The sequence below is a fragment of the Chiloscyllium plagiosum genome, chromosome 21, assembly GCF_004010195.1.
Source record: "Chiloscyllium plagiosum isolate BGI_BamShark_2017 chromosome 21, ASM401019v2, whole genome shotgun sequence".
In the NCBI taxonomy this organism is placed as follows: Eukaryota; Metazoa; Chordata; class Chondrichthyes; order Orectolobiformes; family Hemiscylliidae; genus Chiloscyllium; species Chiloscyllium plagiosum.
Window position 1 is genome coordinate 37,282,164 of NC_057730.1, and position 13,793 is coordinate 37,295,956.

At 43.1% G+C, this 13,793-nt stretch overlaps 1 protein-coding gene across 1 annotated transcript in view; it reads left to right on the plus strand.

Moving 5' to 3' along the window:
• The first annotated feature begins 13,117 nt into the window (after positions 1-13,117).
• Positions 13,118-13,793, plus strand: part of si:dkey-43p13.5 (paired mesoderm homeobox protein 1) — a 14,716-nt gene continuing 14,040 nt past the window's right edge. Inside the window, exon 1 of the mRNA XM_043711847.1 lies at positions 13,118-13,388. Coding sequence (XP_043567782.1) covers positions 13,142-13,388 — 247 coding nt within the window. The 5' untranslated portion in view covers positions 13,118-13,141. The remainder of the gene's footprint in view (positions 13,389-13,793) is intronic.

The following is a 13,793-nucleotide window of genomic DNA, read 5'->3' on the forward strand; positions in this document are numbered from 1 at the left end:
GTGATTTGGAATATATTGCCTGGAAAGATGCTGGAACCAGATTCAGTAATAACTTTCAAAAGGGAATTGAATAATTATTTCAAGAGGACAAAATCTGCGGGGAATAAGAGAGTGGAACTAACTGGATATCCAGTTAGACGTGATGGTACAGAGAACACCGGACGGAGAATTCACTACAAGGGTATACAGGAAAGCCACACACACAGACCAAGTCCTAAACTATGAAAGTAACCACCCCAACACACACAAACAAAGCTGCATCAGGACACTATTCAAAAGGGCCACAACACACTGCAGTACACAACTGCAAAAAGAAGACGTCGACCTGGACCCAATATACCAACCACTACAGCGGACAGCTGAAACTGACAACCGGAAGCGGCAGGGACAGACCACTATAAACACCGGAGGAAACAACAAAGAAGCGCTTCGCAGGAGGCTCCCAAACACTGATGATGTCGCCTAGCCAGGGGACGAAACATTTGCAACAAAAACTCCCAGCTCGGCGAACAGAACCACAACAACGAGCACCCGAGCTACAAATCTTCGCACAAACTTTTAACTGGATATCCCTTTCAAAGAGCTGGAACAGGCTCAGTGGGTTCTTTCGCATGTTAAGATCCTGAAAATATTTGAGTATTGAATTGCAACATTTTCTGAGCTAGATTAAAAAGGTGGGTGTAGAGAACTTCCTGAACCCTGATTCTTTGCCATTTTCTTTATAACTGTCACCACACTTCAGAATCCGCTAATGGCCATTGATGGATGGTGTCTCCATTTCTGTGGAATGATAGATTCATTTTCCAGCTGTCACCTCCACACAGACTGAGACGTGCATTTTTACACTTATTTACGGCATGGTAGTGAAGCACTAACCAGCTCCTGGCCTGATTCCAACAAACTGGAATGCTCAGGAGATGTCACCTGAGCTGAGAATCAGCAGTGTGGAGGGGCTGGGCTAAGTCAGGTGGAAAGAGATGGCAACAGGTAATGACTAACAGATAAGATCATAACTTTTAAAGTCCGAGTCATTATATTAGGAACTTGTTTAAGACTGTCCAAAGCGTATAACATGAGGGTAACTAAATTTCAAAAGGCAACTCTCTGGTGGTAATTCTAACTTTAGCTGATGATGTAAAATGGGCAATATTGATTCAACCACATGCTATAAATCTAGGATGAATGGACATTGGCATTAATATTGTTTCTATCTACATTCACCGTCTGACTTGCATAACATTTCCAGCATTTTCTGATTTTATTTGAGATCACCAACATTCACAATAAATCTATCCTGATTTAAATTTCCACTGAAGTCGACAAGAATGAGTAACAGGATTGATAATGTCTGCCAAGTAAAGACACAATTATCCTCAGTGTTTGAAACATTTTGTTGTGTTTATTGGTAATAAAGTGAGGATACATATTATGAACTCCTTTCACTGTAGACTCTCCCAGATCGGAGAGGGAAGACTTTATCCACCTACCAGGGCAGGTTCAGTTGAGTTGACTGCATGTTAACTCTGCCACATTATCTGATCAATGATCTCTGCCTCCATCTACTCACTCACCCATCCCTCTCCGTCAATGTCTTGTTTCTGTCAGTGTTATTGGCAGCAGTGTTCTAAATCTTCCTCCCTTTTGACCAAGCTTCAAGCAAGCAGTCCTAGAAGGATGTCTTCCCGTACTATCTAATACCCATGTTTTAGACAAAACAATTTAGAGGCATTTTACTAATAGGTACAAAGTAAATGAAAGCCAAATCTAGAAAATCCAGATTCTAAGGCCCAAATGTTTGAGTGTAGGAGTTTAATTGGTGCCATCTGAGAGCTTCATGCCAGCTGTGCCTCAATGGGTGGCATTACCATTAACACACATTGTGAGTTCAAGTCCCATTCAACAGATATCAACATATAATGTTAAACTGACAAGCCAGTGTAATTTAGAGGCAATATCCTCACTGTCAGTCGTGCTATTGTCCAAATGAGATGTTGAAATTACACCTCATAAAATATTTCCTTGCTTTATTTCAAAGAACAGCAAAGGAATCCTCCCCAAATTCTGGCCAATATTTATCCTTCAATGAGCTTCACTAAAACAGGTCATTAGTTCATGATCATACCACGGTGAAATCTTGCTCTGTGAAAACAGATTTCCATGTTTCCCACATTACAACAATGACCATGATTCAAAAATAATTCAGTGCTGCAAATTGTTGTGGGGTGCCTGAGGTCATGAAAGTTGCTACACAAATGCAATTCTTTGTTTTTAGCATGCCATTTGTTGGATAGGGTATTGAAATGAATTTGAAATACAGGCTAGCTACAATCTAATTGAATAGTTGCAAGGTTTAGTGATCTCTCTCTTCTTTTGTAACAGGGTGAATCACTCAAAGTACCAACATTCACCAGGCAAATTCCTTTGTGGCATTTGACAGAGATCTTGATTTGAAATTGGCATTTCCTGGCAAACTGCTCATGGACATGCAAATAAAAGCAAAATACTATGAATACTGGAAATCTGAAAGAAAACAAAATGTTCTGAATGGAAGATTAATCAAATCAGGATCAAAATGTGAACTCTATTTCTTTCTCCCCAGTTAGTGCCAGACCTGCTGTGTTTTGCCAGCATTTTCTGTTTTCATTACCCATCAATATGAATAGTATATAAGGGTAGGAAACAGTGTTATATTTCATTAGCTTTCCTGCTGTTCAAGCCTTGGCCATCCCTTCCGCCTGTCTGAAACTATTTTGCATCAAGAGTGTGGTGCTGGAAAAGCACAGCAGGTCAGGCAGCATCCTGACCTTTTCCAGCACCACATTCTTGACTCTAACCTCCAGCCTCTGCAGTACTCACTTTCACCTACCTGAAAATATTTTGCGATGAGTCTTTAGCTTGGGGGTAAAGAATACGTCAGCCATGGCCTTGTTTGTGTTGTGGATCCAGTGGGGAGAATAGTGCATCCATTGGGAGAATGGTGCCAAGTACATTTTTCTTCATGGGAAGAGTTACAAAATGATGCTCATCAATCATGTTTCTAGCCAACATATCATTAATACCCTGATAGTCAGTGATAACCAAATTGTACACTGATACCAAAACCTCTCTTTACGGATTTGCTTCTATTTTATTCACTCATGGGACATGGGTGTTGCTGGCTGAGCCAGCATTGACTGACTATTCCCAGTTGCCGTTGAAATGATGATGGTGACTGGAGTTGTAAATGTAAGTTGGGTATTTCCAGGTTTGTGATGCTGATTGGGGATAGAGTTATGAACCTTTCAGGATTATCATGAAATATTCAGGAATTAAAAAAAATCATTTACAAGGACACTGTTGTGAACAAACATGTGAGAAAAATCATTGGGAAATTTAAATAAAAGGTGTGTTTGGATCTCACTTTCCTTTGAACACTTCAATGTCTTAAATATAAAGAATATTGGAAATGGAAATATACAATTTTATTGGGAATAAGGCAATTGAAATCAGGAGGTCATGCTGTGAAATATATGGGAAAATATCCAACGAGAATTGACAACTCTAGTCAGGAACAGTTGGTGAAATGATTCATTACATTTATAGCAGAAAAGGAAGTGATCTCTGAAAGTTCAGTCCATACATTCAATGAGGTGCCACATCAAAGGATTTTGTGGCAAGTTAAAGCTCATGGTGTAGGGGTTAGCACATTTACATGGATAGGAAATTGGCTGACTGGCAGAAAATAGAGTATTCATAAATGAGTCTTTGTCTAATTGGCAGGATAAGACAAGTGGAGTCCTACAGGGGTCTGTGCTGGAGTCTCAATCTTCTTACAATTTACAACAAGGACTTAGGGGAGAGGAGTGAAGATATGGTAGCTAAATTCACAGTCGACACACAACATAAATAAGGAAGTATGTTGTGAATAAAACATAAGAAGTTTGCAATTGGAGTGAGTGTGCAAATTTTGTCAGATAGGGTACAATGTGCAATATGTTTCCACACTGTAAGTAATCTAATCTAATCTAATCTAATCTAATCTAATGCAAAGCCATTCAGTTTAGCACAGAATAGAAAAGCACAGTATTGCTGAAATAGAAAATGACTGCAGAATTCCAGGATGCAGAGGGATCAAGGAGGTCTAGTGCATGTGTCACAAAAGACGACATGCAAGTACAGCACATAACCAAAAATACTTTAATATGAGCAAATTAACACAAAAGGGTGTAATGCATCAGTTTACAGGGCACAGGTATGATCACAGTTTGAATACCGAGTGCAGCTTTATCTGCATCATTTACAGAAGGATGTAAATGTGTCAGAGATGGTTCAGAAGGAGGTGGTTCAGAAGATGTTTACTATACCGATACCTGAAATGAGTGTGTTATCTTGTAAGGATAGGCTGGACAGACTGAACTTAATTCCATTCGAACTTAGATGCATGAGGAATGGCTTGGTTGAAGTATGTAATATTCTGCATGGTCCTGACAAGGTGGACATGGAGAAGACATTTCCATTTGTGAGTGAGTTCAGAATTAGGGGGCACCCTTTTAGGAAAGAGATTACATTTATTTTTTTCTTTTTCAAAGGGTTTTGTGACTTTGGAACTCTCAGACGCAGTGAAAACAGGGTCATTCGATATTTTTAAGACAGAGGTAGATAGGTTCTTGTTATACAGGAGAATCAAAGTTATTGGGAACTAGATAAGAATGTAGAATGTGAAATATTAATTAGATTGGATTACTCACAGTGTGAAAACAGGCCCTTTGGCCCAACAAGTCCACACCGACCCTCAGAAGCACAACCCACCCAGACCCATACCCCTACATTTACCCCTTCACCTAACACTACAGGCAATTTAGCGTGGCCAATTCACCTAACCTGCACATCTTTGGACTGTGGGAGGAAACCGGAGCACCCGGAGGAAACCCACGCAGACACAGGGAGAATGTGCAAACTCCACACAGACAATTGCCCGAGCCGGGAATTGAACCCGGGTCTCTGGCGCTGTGAGGCAGCAGGGCTCACCACTGTGCCTAGACCAGCCATTATCTTACTGAATAGTAGAGCAGGCTCAGGAGTTTCAGACTGCCTGCGTCTCACCCTGTTTCACAATCCACATTCCTCTGCCATCCGTTCAAAGGGCCTTATGTTTGACTCCTGAATTAGGCATTTTCAATCAAAGCCAGTAGCTGGCCCACTGCAAATATCCTCCATTTATCTAGAGTGAGATTTGAACCTTCAGACTCAGAGTTGAGCGTGCTACCCACTGAACCACAACAGACACTGCCAATGCACCTTTGATTTGCTTATTATTAGTGATTCTAATGGAACAGGCACAACTGGTAATTAAGGGCGATCTGGAAGATTGATGTGCAGTGAGTAAAGGAGATCAGGACCTGTGTAAACACAAACATCAAAGCGAACAGAGCGGAAAGCTTCCATTAAGTAGATAATTGTTTTATTTGCCTAAAACAAACATCAGTGCAAATCAGTTGGGTACAGCCCCCATCCCTACCCATCATCCCTCCCAAACCCCTCCCCTTCACACACCCTGATTACTTTGGGCTCTAATTAAATTAGCTGTTAACTCAGTTGAAAGGTTGATGGCAGCATTTAGATTCCTTTCCACAGAGTATCAGTGAGAATCTTTATACAGCACATGAGGAGTGTTCAAAAGGTGAAGGGAACTGACCCCAAACTGGCAGCTATTCTGCTTTCATTAGCCATCTCCCAGCAGCCTCAGTTTCCCAGTGTTACCAGAAGTCTGATACAGGGAATTCCAGTTTTACAAAATACAGCCCTTCCCTCTGACTCTTTGCTCTCTCTCTTGCAAATGTTGCCATGATAAATTGAATCAGGAATTCAGGAGGATATTGTTTTTTAAACTAAGAGAGTGTTTAGAATGTGGAACTCCTACATGGAATAGTTGAGGTGAAGAGCACAGATGCAAGTAAGGGAAAACTCAGTAAATACATGAGGGTGAAAGGAATGGAAAGAGATATAAATAGGTATACTGTAGTTGAAGAGGGGAAGAGCCTCATGTGGAACTTGTAAACAAGCAAAGATTTGTTGTTTACAAATCTGAATGATCAGTTTGTGTGCTGTAAGCTCGAGGGAAGGGTGTTCTCTTATTTCCTAGTGGGTGGTTTCTTGTTGTTCTATTCCACAACCAGACCATTTTTACAGCTGGTGAAACATTCATGGTACAGGCTGAAAGACATAAACCTCTTGAGTTGGGGGATTTGCAGCCTGGTGGTCCATTGTAAAACCAGTAAATCCCAACAATTAAACTCTCTTTTTACACCCATCTCCAATTGTTCCCTTTCCAAAGACTTGCGCACACAAGATAGGCTCACATTTTCAGTCCTGTACTGAGGGAGTGGTGTGCTGCTGGAGAAGCCATTGTTCAGAAAAGACGCTAAACCAAGGCTCTGTCTGTTCCTCTCAAGCGAAAGGAAACGATCCTAAGACACAATGCAATTTTATGACCAAGATTTATTTCCAACCAACATCATTAAAGCAGATGTTTCAGCCACTATCACGTTGCAGTTTGTGGGAACTTGTGTTCACAAATTGGTTGTCACATCTCCTCTGTAAAATAAGCAACTACTCTCTGAAAGGACCATAAAAAAGCACTGTACAAATGCATCTTTCTTTCTTTCTCCACCCCAGTCTATCTCAGTTTAACAATAAAAATCCCATATCATGGAAATTGGGTGAAATAAGTGCTGTGCCTTACCATATTCACATTCTTTCAACTTGTTGAGACACTTAGTCCAGCAGAGATGGGCCTAATAAGATCATAATTTACAGTTTCCTCTTTCCTTGAAGCTAAATTGATTGAGCACAGAGCCATATAGAGACTGCTGGCCAAAAGCTTGGTGTAATAGTGAGATTTGTAGGAGTGTGTTTTAAAGGCAGAGAGAGAAAGAGAGATGTAGAGAGCTAGAGAGGTTTAGGAAGGAAATTCCAGGCAGAAGAATGTACCAGACAATGGAAGGCAGAGACACAGATAGTGGAGTGAAAAGATTAGGGATGTGCAACAGGCTAGAATCAGCAGAGTGCAGAGATTACATTACTTTTTTTTTACATTACATTACAGTGTGGAAACAGGCCCTTCGGCCCAACAAGTCCACACCAACCCGCCGAAGCGTAACCCACCCATACCCCTACATTTACCCCTTACCTAACACTACGGGCAATTTAGCCAATTCACCTAACCTTCTTTGGACTGTGGGAGGAAACCAGAGCACCCGGAGGAAACCCACGCAGACATGGGGCGAACGTGCAAACTCCACACAGTCAATCACCTGAGGCGGGAATTGAACCCGGGTCTCTGGTGCTGTGGGGCAGCAGTGCTAACCACTGTGCCACCATGCCGCCCATGGTACAAAAGCAAAATATTGCAGATACTGGATATCCAAAATAAACTCAAAAATAGCTGAAGAAACTCAGCAGGTCTGGCAACATTGGTGGAGAGAAAAAGAGTTAATATTTTGAGTCCGGTCGGACTCTTCTGGGTCACTGTGGAGATTGGAAGGTTGAGGCTATGGGAGGGAATTTGATAATGGAAAGAAAATGAGATTTTCCAGAACTGGAGCCGATGTGTAGTGATGAATGCTGGAGTTATAAGCGATGGCGGCAAGCTGCTATTAGAGTCATAGAGCCTCATGTAGCCACTATAAATCAGAAAGTTCCCCAATGCAAAAAGTGTGAGCTGGACGGGAGAGAGGCACAGTGGCAATCACATTTAGAACGGATCTAGGGAACCTATTCTTTGGAAAAATAAGTATCAGAAAAAGCCTAGAATTGTTTAAGAAAGGCTTATAGATGAGGAGGGGAGGATATTTCTGGCTATTTGAATGAAGCTGGGTAGAATAACTTCCCCAAGGAGAAAGTGAGGGCTACAGATGCTGGAGATCAGAGCTGAAAATGTGTTGCTGGAAAAGCGCAGCAGGTCAGGCAGCATCCAAGGAGCAGGAGAATCGACGTTTCGGGCATAAGACTGAAGAAGGGCTTATGCCCGAAACGTCGATTCTCCTGTTCCTTGGATGCTGCCTGACCTGCTGCGCTTTTCCAGCAACACATTTTCAGAATAACTTCCCCAGTCTTTAATCTTGCAATTTAGATGTTGGAATAAATTGATGTTGTGCCATAACAACACACTGAAGAATGAATCTTTGAAGTGAACAGACTGATTCAGTAACAAGCTCCTGTTTATTTATTTGATTAACATTCAAATAATTCTAGGTGACATTACACTGGACAAAGTTAAACATCACACAACATCAGGTTATAGTCCAACAGGTTTAACTGGAAGCACGCTAGCTTTGTACACCCCAGTCCAACACCGGCATCTCCAAATCATTACACTGGACAGTATTTCGTCATTGCCTTTAATCGTTAAACTATATCCACCTCATGTTCCAGATGTGTTGCAATGACCCATTTTAACAAACACACGGGCGAAGAGGAAAGTCGTGCTTTCAAATGGAAAATACAAGTGAAAAGGGTCACTTTGGGCACTTGATGGGCCGATGGCTTTCTCCTGTACTGTATGATTCTATGGCGACGTTATTAGAAGTTCAGCAGAAAGGTATCAAATCCTTCCTGTGATCTTGAAGAATTTTTAGCTTCGAGGTTAACTTTCAAAGGTTCAGGGTTTGGCAGCAGTTGCAACACCCCCACTCCAAAAAAAAACTGAAGAAGGTTTTATTTAATTTATCCCTCAATTAACTCGATAACATCTCCCTTAGTGTTGACTCACCAGACAGGTAGACAGATTGGCCATGCAGTCTGCGGGCGAGAGAGAGAGAGAGGGGCAGGTCAGCCTGAAAACTAACACAAATCTGAATGGACACAAATGATAATCACAAACCACAAAAATAAAACAGAGATGGTATCGACACAGTGGGGATGATTAAGAATTAACACGGGGTGAAAATAATAGATTGAAACAAACCACACAAAAATACATCAAGCTCCAGGTGACGTTATCTGATATCGTTCCCTATACTGTTCGTATTTCCCGAACCATGGCCCGTTTCCCAATATTTTATCATTTGTGGTTCAAACGCTATTGGCATTTTGTTTTCTCAAAATAGTGGTTTTAAATATTTAATTTATCTCATAATATTTACATCGAGGGCCGTTTGAGGTGAGGATTGAGTTACAGCCAAATCAGAAAGTCTAACATTGGATAATTAAAGCTCAGTCACAGCAATTAAATGTCACCACCGTGAACCCACCACCATCTTCACGGTCCCTTCCTTAAGTTATCTGATTTTGGAATAGATATGACAAGCTTTTAAATACATAGTCGAGGCACTGGGAAAGAGAAATACCAGCTGGGGGCATGGGAAATAATACAAGGAATTCATTACAAATTGGATCCATTACAAATGGAGATCCCAATGTAAATCGCAAATATAATGATACATTTCAGTCAGATGCTGCAAAAACTATTACCACTCTGAGGCGTAGTACATTTAGCAACCTGATGCATTGTAATCTGATATTACAGTCTGATACTTTATAGAGGTGGGTACTTTCTAATCTTGAAGGTTACAATTTGATATTACGATCTGGTAAATTATAAATCTAATGCCTTACCCCTCTGCTAATGAAACCGCTCATAAAACTCAAGAGGTCAGATAAACAGGCTGTGTCGTGGGAAGGGATACAAACTAGTTTGCAAACCTCCCAACACCTGGTCATGCAGTCTAACTGCGGGTCACTGTGAATCCACATATTCATCTTGTTCATTGTGTGGAGTTTGCACATCCTCCCCATGTCTGCGTGTGTTTCCTCCGGGTGCTCCGGTTTCCTCCCACAGTCCAAAGATGTGCAGGTCAGGTGAACTGGCCATGCTAAATTGTGTTAGGTGTATTACTCAGAAGGAAATGGGTCTGGGTGGGTTACTCTTCGGAGGGTCAGTGTGGACTGGTTGGGTCAAAGGGCCTGTTTCCACACTGTAGGGAATCTAACCTAATTTGTAAGATTTTCGATGTCACAGGAAGCAACTTTTTATGATTGCTACAGTCAACGGTCTCCTAACATTAGGAGCTCAAAACAATTCTTCAGAATAGCTGATTTGGAGAGAAAGGCAGATTTGCATAAAATAAAACAAAGAACTGCGCATGCTGGAAATCTGAAACAGAAACAGACATTGCTGGAGAAACTCAGCAGCTCTGGCAGCACTCGTGCAGAGAAAGCAGAGTTAACGTTTCTGAAGAAGGGCCACTGGAACCAAAACGTTAAGAAAGATTTGCATTTATGTCGCGCCTTTTCATGACTTTGCCGTCCCAAAACATTTTATAGGAGAAAGTGAGGTCTGCAGATGCTGGAGATCAGAGATGGAAATGTGTTGCTGGAAAAGAGCAGCAGGTCAGGCAGCATCTAGGGAACAGGAGAATCGACGTTTCGGGCATTAGCCCTTCTTCAGGAACATAAAACATTTTATAGCCAATGTAGTATTTTTGAAAAACAGTCATTCCTGTCATGAAGAAAACAAACAGCACGATTCCGCCAGGGCAACTGAGGGGAAAATACTGGAATATAAAGCCAGTCTCAGTAATGGTGACCATGTCAACTATCATCAATTATTGTTACAACAAAATCTAGTTCATTCATGTCTTTGAGGAAAGGAAATCTGCCGTCCTTACTTGCTCTGGCATATATGTCACGCCAGACCTACAGCAATGTGGGCTGACTTTTAACTTCACTGTGAAGTTGTTCGGCAAGTCACTCAGTTCAAGAGTGGCTCGGAGTTGGGAATAAATGCTGCCCTTGCCTCACCACCTCCCATGAACAAATTTTAAAAAGCCACATTGAGTAGCTAACTGTTTTAATTTGAGCTGAAAAATGTGTTGCTGGCAAAGCGCAGCAGGTCAGGCAGCATCCAAGGAGCAGGAGAATCGATATTTCAGGCATAAGCCCTTCTTCATATGCCCGAAAGGTCGATTCTCCTGCTCCTTCGATGCTGCCTGACCTGCTGCGCTTTGCCAGCAACACATTTTTCAGCTCTGATCTCCAGCATCTGCAGTCCTCACTTTCTCCTTGTTTTCATTTGTGTTGACCATGGGAACATGTTTTTTTAAATTAGATTTCCTACAGTATGGAAACAGGCCATTCAGCCCAATAAATCCACACCAACCCACCAAAGAGTAACCCACCCAGACCCAATTTCCTCCATTTACCTCTGATTAATGCACCTAACACTATGGGGAATTTAACATGGCCAATTCACCTAATCTGCACATCTTTGGATCTTCAGTGATCTTTTTGGTGTGGTTCCACAAGATCTTTTATGGGTAGAAGAGGATGGTCCAAAGATCAGAACTAAATGTCAGTTCTTCTGACAGTGCTGCCTCCTATGCTGCTAACCTGCATTTCTTCCTCTTGTCTTTGGACTTCAACTCTCAACCTTGTGACTCAGGTGTCAAAGTGTGCTCCACTTGGCTAAGGATTGAAATCTGCTCCTTAAATTTGCCATTGGTAAATCTGATTGAAATCAGGTCGAATACGGCTTTAGTTTTGATATGTTGCAGCAAAGTGCAAGCACATATATAACGGACGGAAAAACTCTGTGCTGCAAAGTTCAGTGATTGAATTCATGATAGTTCAAGTCATTCCAACATGAGTAATCTAACATGGGTGGGATGTCACTGGATTGGTAATCCAGAAACCTGGGTTAATGCTCTGGGACATGGGCGCTAATCTCACCATGGCATGAAATTTGAATTCAACGAAAGATCTGGAATTAAAAGATGATGTATTGACAGCCAGATAACCATAGTAGATTATTGTAAAAAAAAATACACATCTTGGTCACTAACATCTTTTAGTGAAGGAAATCTGCCATCCCTACATGGTCTGGCCTACATGTGACTCCAAATCCACAGCAATATAGTTGGCTCTTAACTACCCAGAGGTCAGTTAGGGATGGGCAATGAATGTTGGCCTAGTTAGAGATGCCCTCATCCTGTGAAGGAATAAAGAGGAAGTTACTATACCAAAGGGAAATGGCTGAAAACTCTCAATAGGTCAAACAACAGGCCTCTTCTGGAGTACTGCGTCCACTGCTGGTCACCCTGTTATAGGAAAGACATTATTAAGCTAGCGAGAGTTCAGAAGAGATTTACCAGGATGTTGCTGGGGATGGAGGGTGTGAGTTATAAAGTGAGGCTGCAAGTTTTACACTGGAGTGCAGGAGGGGCCACCTTATAGACGTTTATAAAATCATGAGGGACACAGAAAATGTGAATGGCTGGTGTCTATTCCCTAAAGTAGGGATTTCAAGACTAATGGGCATATTTTAAAGTGAAAGGAGAAAGGTTTAAATGAAGGGCATTTTTTTACACAGAGTGGTTAGTGTGTGAAAAGGACCTCCACGGGAAGTGATGGTTGCAGTTAAAGAGACTAGATGAATAAGAAATGTTTGGGGGGATAGGGGCCAAGCATAGGCAGGTGGGACTAGCTTAGTTTGGGATTATGCTTGGTATGGACTGTTTGGACCGAAGGGTCTGATTCCGTGCAGTATGAACATCTGTGGAGAGAGAGAGAGAGAGCGGAGTTAATATTTCGCGTCTAGTGACCCTTCTTCAGAATAAGAACACAAAACTCTGACTCCATCGCGTTTGCCCTGGGCAGATTCAATCCGGTGTGAGGTCAGTTAGAGTTGGCACTGACTTGCCCTGGAGTGAATCCTTGAGAGCGGCTGAGTCTTGCCCCTGAGCGAGGAGCAGCGGGGAGCTGCTAACCAATAGCCCAGCGATGGGCTCCCTGCGCTGGGTTTGCTTTGGTCGGGCACTGGGGAAGGGGGAGGGGAGCTGATGTTGAACGGGAGGTACGGGGAGAAACCTGTTTACCTTTGCCATTCACTGGGGCCGGCCAGAGGGTGAGCTGTGTGGGTCAGTGCCGGGCAGGTAGATGAAGGCTTGAGCTATTGACAGAGGAACTTAAGCTCGGAGCTGATTGAAGGGCTCACTTTGAAGTCTGTCAGAGGTGCTGAAACTCCGGATGACGTGGTTCACAGGGAGGGTGTTTTTTTTTTACAAAAAGTGAGTTTCAGGTAAGTTTGCATCCCCCTCTCTCTCTCTCAGACACACACACACACACACACAGAGCCATTTACCTGGCCTCAGGTGGCATCTCCAGGATGTTCCGTCCTGGTCAGTTCCTGTCCCCGGGACTTGCCTCTGGGATTTTCTCCCCCCACACGGGTCACATCTGCCCAGCGTTCCCTGGCCGGATCGCCTCCTCCCCGCTCTCCGGTGTGCTCTTGCCTCCCGCTCCCATCTTCAGCTACGAGCTGCTGCAGAGCTTCGCTCCGCCGGACCCGTGTAAACAGGCGCTGCTACTGGCCACGCAAGCGGCCGGACTGGCCGGACTGGCTGACTACTCCGGTAAGACCGGGGGGGGGGGGGGTGGAGGGGAAGGACACAAGCCAACCTGCCACTCCGCCCTTCGAGTCTGTCCGCAGTGCAGCCAGATCAATATCCTGAGTCCATTTACCTGCCTTCACCCCCCGTAGGTAGTCATAGCCCGGACTGTGTGGGTGAGAGAGAGAGCCAGAGTTGGGCAGAGAGAGACGGGCTGTGTGGGTGAGACAATGGGAAACACACGCGAATAGATACAAGGGACACCAGCAACCAGGGGGGCATCCCGTGAGTGAATCTGAAAGGAACTGCGAGATGTCGGGCTGAGACAGCGAGAGCTGGTGTATGTGTGGGATAAGAGAGACTGAGAGAACCCCAAAGAGAGAGGGGGGAGAGGGGGGGAGGGGAAGGTGTGAGGGAGAGGGTGGAGGA